The sequence below is a fragment of the Anomaloglossus baeobatrachus genome, chromosome 2, assembly GCF_048569485.1.
Source record: "Anomaloglossus baeobatrachus isolate aAnoBae1 chromosome 2, aAnoBae1.hap1, whole genome shotgun sequence".
In the NCBI taxonomy this organism is placed as follows: domain Eukaryota; kingdom Metazoa; phylum Chordata; class Amphibia; order Anura; family Aromobatidae; genus Anomaloglossus; species Anomaloglossus baeobatrachus.
Window position 1 is genome coordinate 280,609,835 of NC_134354.1, and position 6,000 is coordinate 280,615,834.

The 6,000-nt window shown below is 42.0% G+C and overlaps 1 protein-coding gene across 3 annotated transcripts in view; it reads left to right on the forward strand.

The window, feature by feature from the left end:
• Positions 1 to 320, forward strand: part of LOC142289858 (connector enhancer of kinase suppressor of ras 1-like) — a 62,701-nt gene extending 62,381 nt beyond the window's left edge. For all 3 annotated transcript variants that reach the window (XM_075333801.1, XM_075333800.1, XM_075333802.1), the window contains one exon: positions 18 to 320. In XM_075333801.1, coding sequence (XP_075189916.1) covers positions 18 to 32 — 15 coding nt within the window. In that variant the 3' untranslated portion in view covers positions 33 to 320. The remainder of the gene's footprint in view (positions 1 to 17) is intronic.
• Positions 321 to 6,000: the final 5,680 nt, after the last annotated feature.

A 6,000-nucleotide genomic window follows, 5' to 3' on the forward strand; every position in this document is an offset into this window, starting at 1 on the left:
TTTTTATTTTATTGTAGTTTATTATTTATTGATGGATTCCGCTTTTTCCATATTGGATCTATTTATTTTGGAGCATTTTGGATTTTTCCCTGACGAACAATGGATACTAACATCTATTTATATACAGACAAAATTTGGATATATTGAATGTTTTTTATACATGCTGATTTTACGTGATGTTATATTATGTGTATTATATTGGATTGATCACCTTTTCACTCATATTGATATGTAACTTTTGCACAGGTTTTTATGTTTTTTGATTTTTTTTTTTTACAATTTTTCACTTAAATTATCTCACTATTTTGATACATACATGTGGATATATCCTATATATATATATATCTATATATAGAGATAGAGATAGAGATATATATATAATTTTTATTATATTTTCACATATATGTATACACTTTTTCCCATTTTTACACGTGTTGTATTTTTATGCACTAGTGTATATGCATATGTATGTGTATATTTATGTGCATATTTTCTATATTTCTATATTTGTGTCAATTTATATACACTTTTGCATAAATTAATATAGTTTAATATGTGTACATATTATTTTATACATATTTTGCATTTTTTAGTACACCTATATATGTTTAATTTATTCAATATGATATTTATTTATTTGGTATGTATTTAATGTTGATCATTGATCTGTATATCTGTATGTTTTATCAGTAATTTCATTGTTTTTTCGGGGCTTATAAATATATTTCTGTAATAATATGCCACTTTTTTTTATCCATCTACCCTTTTTTCATATCTCTGTGCTCCGCAATTGTGCGCATGCGTGGATCGGGTGGGAACGCGTCATGGCTGTGCGCGTCTTTATCTGACGCGGGTTGGATCACGTGATCAGTGTTTTGCCACGTGATATATCACGTGGTGATTGCCGCTCGCGTCATCCTCCCCGCCTCTGGATGACGTCTTCGGTTACGTGGCGGTCTCTTCTCCTTACCCACGCATGCGCCCTATAATGATTGCGGTGGGGACTGCCCTAAACAGCTGATAGGCTGCCTATTGTTTAAAAGGAGACTATACCAGCTGTCTTAATACACATTTCCCTGACGAAGGTATGCCGAAACACGTGTAGGGTGGGTTGGAGGCTCCCTATACACGGTCTATATGGCTTCAGGTATATCCATTTGATTGAATGTATTTACATTTGTTTGCACATTGTACTTTTATGTAGTCCATTTTGACTAAGCAACTCTGGATTCACCCCGGGTGGTTGGTTTGGTGCCTCTGCATGTGATCCTACATGGAATTGTCTGCCATAGTATGTATTATTTATCATAGTGCACTTTATCACTATTATACACTTTATTACTATTGCTGTGCACTTTATGTATAATCTATAGCATTTGCACTTTATATATGTATATTTATTTATTTATAATTTCTGTGGCAGTTTCTCCATGTGTGTTCGCCTGTTTTGAGCCCTTGCTGCCATCTGGTGGCCATTTTATGTAATTACACTTTCTATATTTAATTATTATTGGACTGTGTTGTGGGACCCTCCTGTCATCATTTACCTTGCTTAGAAATTGCTGTTTTTAATTATATTATTAATAAAGGAATATATTTTATTGGATTTTGGCTGTTTTTCTTTGTTGGTTGAATATTTATATATAAATGGCCTATTTATTAAAGTTGGGGTGTATTTAATATATTGCTATATAGTGATAGTTGTTTTTACACACTATATTATACCCCCCAATTTGGCATTAATCTGTTCACCTGTCTGCTTTACCTGTGCTTGTTATTTAATTATTTTATTTATTTGGCTAAATAGTTTTACGAGCTTTGTATCTATCCATCATTAAAAACCATTCGTTTCAGTGTCGAGTTTTTTCCTGCATGTGTCACACAGATGTCACACAGATTGCACATGGATGATACAAGTACAGATGACTGGCCGCACGGATGGGCAAAACGGACCGTGCAACACAATTATTTTTTTTTTCAATGGACGTGTGAAGGGGGCCTAAGAAAGCTGCAAGTCTCCTCCTGCTCTTGCTGGGCCGCCTGCATGCTCATGGTAACGCTGACTTCCTGTGTCACCTCCCTCATTCTTCACATGTCATCATGAATTGGAGGAAAATGAAGTCACCTGGGGGTGCAGGGCATGGCTGGAATCTCTCTCTGCACATTGGCAATGCTGGGATGTAAATATTAAAACGTAGTATTGTGAAATGACTGACTGGCATTAATTAATGGCAGGTTTAAGCAGTTTCCAAAGAGATTACCGTAATATTCAATATATTTTGTAAATTTTAATATGTGATTTGAATCTCAAATAATAGCACAGCCACTTACTAAAAAAGAAAAAAACTGTTCACATACCCTAAATGTATCCAATATAAACAGGTTAAAGATTTGATGCACTTTTCCCCATTCGTTAGAAAATGCAAACATGCTGAAAGAATTGACATGCTGCAGATTTGGAAAAGCTTAAAATCTGCAAGAAAAAAAATAAGTACATCAGATTTCAGAAATCTTATTCAATTTTCTGGGACAGTAAAATGGTCTTTTTTTTGCTTGGGGGAAAAAAAGGCAGGAAAAATCCTGAAGCTTTAATATGCTTCATACACGAGATTTTGATGCAATTTTATGAAGCTCACTTGAAAGGACTGATGGGCCAGCGGCAGTGTCTCCTGGTGAGCCAGCCGAAATACCTCTTACTGATGATCCAGCTGCCATGCCCTCTCCTGAAATGCCTCCTCCCAGCCACCGGAGAGAGATCTGTGCAGTCTGGGAGGAGGAAAGAGACAAAAAACCAGAGCTAGGAGATGGTAGAGAGAAGTGGCTGCCTGTTTCATGGTCGGAGCTGAAGATCGGAAGTGTTGGAGACTGCCTGCGGACGGTCGTGCGAGCAGACTTTGAGTGCGAAGGAGAGCCTGTTGACTGCTGTCCAAGCCAAGTCAACTCAGCTGCGTGTGACTGGACCTAAATGGATGTCACAGAGTACTGCTGCAGAGCCAAGGCCGGAAGGGATTGTTCCCGTGAGTGTCTGTACTAAAGGGAACTGCTGTGGAGCCGTAAATGGAGCGGATACCCCCCCATAGCACCAGAGAACTTTCTGGATAAATATGGTGATACAGTAATTCCAGAGCTCAGTCCCGGCCTACATCTTTTTGTTTTTGCGGACAAGTGTGCACACTGACTCAGTAGTGGTTTTGAAGCTAAACCAGGTCTTATACATAATACGCAGCAGTCACTACTACAGTACTGAATCTAACTTTTTGTGTATCCCTGCTAGCCGGTGATTAACCCCGGGGTACTTTCCGGTGTTGCTTATGTGTTGGGGAAGGGCGGGAATTAGAGAGTCAGGTAACCCCTTCACGACCGCGGGCAGTAAAATGACGTCCTATTTTAACGTGACTTAACGACCAGGGACGTAATTTTACGGCCTAAACTTCATTTGATTGCCGTGGCCATAGCAACGGCTTTCATATGATGTCCCCTGCTGTTTCTTACAGCAGGGGACCTTTGCTTGACCCCAGGGGGGGTGGCATCGCCAACCCCCATCGACGATCGATGTGATTGGCTGTTCAAATCTGAACCGCCAACCACAACATTCGCACTGATTTCGGCAAAAATAATGCCTGAATTAGTGCGATACTATGAGATCCTGCTATGAGATGCCGTAGCAGGTACAGCAGATCATAGGTGGATCTCAAACATGCCGCCCCCAGCCCCTGCACCACTGATTGGAGCGATCGTGCTATGACGCGCAATCGCTCCAATCAGTGTGCAGTGGGGCGGTCTGATCTGCAGGTGGCCGTCCTCCACAGGCCTGTGCTGGTCTGGGGAGCCTCTCCCAACATGTCTGCAGCGTGGAGTGGCTGGTACTTGTGGTACCACGCCACCGCTGCCGCCGCTTTTGTCACCGCTTCTGCGCCTGCTCCACGTGAGTATTCCACTCCCCTTGCAGCCCGTGCGCGATCCCGTTATGGCCCCTGCGCGCTCCCGTGATGGCCCCTGCCCCCCGCGGTCTGCCCCCCCACGCCCCGATCTGCCCCCCGCGGTCCCGATCTCCACCTGCGATCTGCCTGCCTCCTCTGTCATCTCTATTCTGCTTCCTTCCTTCTTTGCTTCTCTGGTATCCCCCTCTGCTCTCCCCCTCCCCCCCTCTGCTCTCCCCCTCCCCTTGACGTCCACTTACCTGCCTTCACCGGGTCGTCCGATTTCTTCACTGGCCCGATCACATCTGCCTCCATCTCTGGGTCCTTCTTCCTGGGTCTTCTGCTGATCTGTCCAACGTCCTGCCTGCTGCTTCGGTACAGATGTCTATCTCGCTTGCCTTCTGTTCCTCCTGCTACTCCTCTAGGTACTGTGAGTATAACTTTTTTTTTTTTCCCTGTATCCTGTCCATTTTTACACCTCATCTGTCAGTGCGTCCCGCCAAGCACTGATCACGGATGCAGATAACGGATCTGCATCCCTGCTCAATTTTTGGCGTGACTTTTTTTCTTTTTTTCCGTATCACCGACTCTTTTTGTATCTCATCCGAATGTGCGTCCTGCAGCGGTCGATCAGTGCACCGCGTCTGTGCGTTTGAAAAGTCAAATGGCATTCCTTCTCTTCTGAGCCCCACCATGCGCCCAAACAATTTATTTCCACCACATATGAGGTATCTGCGTACTCAGGAAAAATTGCACAATACGTTTTATGGTGCCGTTTTTCCTGATACCGTTGTAAAAAAAAAAAAAAAAAAAAGCTACCTGGTTGATGCAAAAATTTTGTGGTAAATAAAAAATTTCACGGTTCAACGTTATCAACTTCTGTGGAGTCTCTGGGGGTGCAAGGGGCTCACCACACATCTAGATAATTTGCTTGAGGGGATGGGGTCACTTGTGAGGGAGATCCACTGTTTAGTCACCATAGGGGGTCTCCAAACATGACATGGCGTCTGCTAATGATTCCAACCAATTTTGCTGTCAAATGGTGCGCTTTCTCTTCTGAGCCCTGCCATGCGCCCAAACAATTACTTTCCACCACATATGAGGTATCGTCGTACTCAGGAGAAATTGCACAATATGTTTTATGGTACATTTTTTCCTGATACCCTTGTGAAAAAAAAGCTACGTGGTTCAAGTAACAGTTTTGTGGTGAAAAAAAAAATTGTATTCATGGCTCAACATTATCAACTTGTGTGGAGTCCCTTGGGGCTCGCTAAACATCTAGATAAATTCCTTGAGGGGTCTAGTTTCCAAAATTGGGTCACTTGTGGGGGAGCTCCATTGTTTAGGCACCTCAGGGGGTCTCCAAATGCAACATTACGTCAGCTAATGATTCCAACCAATTTTGCTGTCAAATGGTGCTCTTTCTCTTCTGAGCCCCGCAATGCACCCAAACAATTACTTTCCACCACATATGAGGTATCGTCGTACTCAGGAAAAAAATGCACTATAAATTTCATGGTGCATTTTTTCCTCATACCCTTGTGAAAAAAAGCTACCTAGTTGAAGCAACAGTTTAGTGATAACAATTTTATTTTTTTCTTTTCACGGCTCAACGTTACAAACTTCTGTGAAGCCCCCAGGTGTTCAAAGTGCACACCAAACATCTAGATAAATTATTTGAGGGCTCTTGTTTCCAAAATGGGGTCACTTGTGGGGTAGCTCAATTGTTTAGGCATCTCAGGGGGTCTTCAAACCCGACATGCACCTCAGGGGGTCTTCAAACCCGACATGGTGTCTGCTAATGAGTGCAGCTAATTTTGTGTTCAAAAATTCAAATGGCGCTCCTTCCCTTTCGAACTCTGCCGTACGCCCAAACAATTGATTTTTACCACATATGGGATATCAGCGTACTCAGGAGAAAATGCACAATAAATTGTATGGTGCACTTTGTCTTTTCTCCCTTGTGAAAATTTAAAATTTTATGGCTAAAGTAACATTTTTGTGTTTTTAAAAAGTAAAATTTTAATTTTTTCCTTCCACATTGCTTTGGTTGCTGTGAAGCAACTAAAGGGTTAATAAA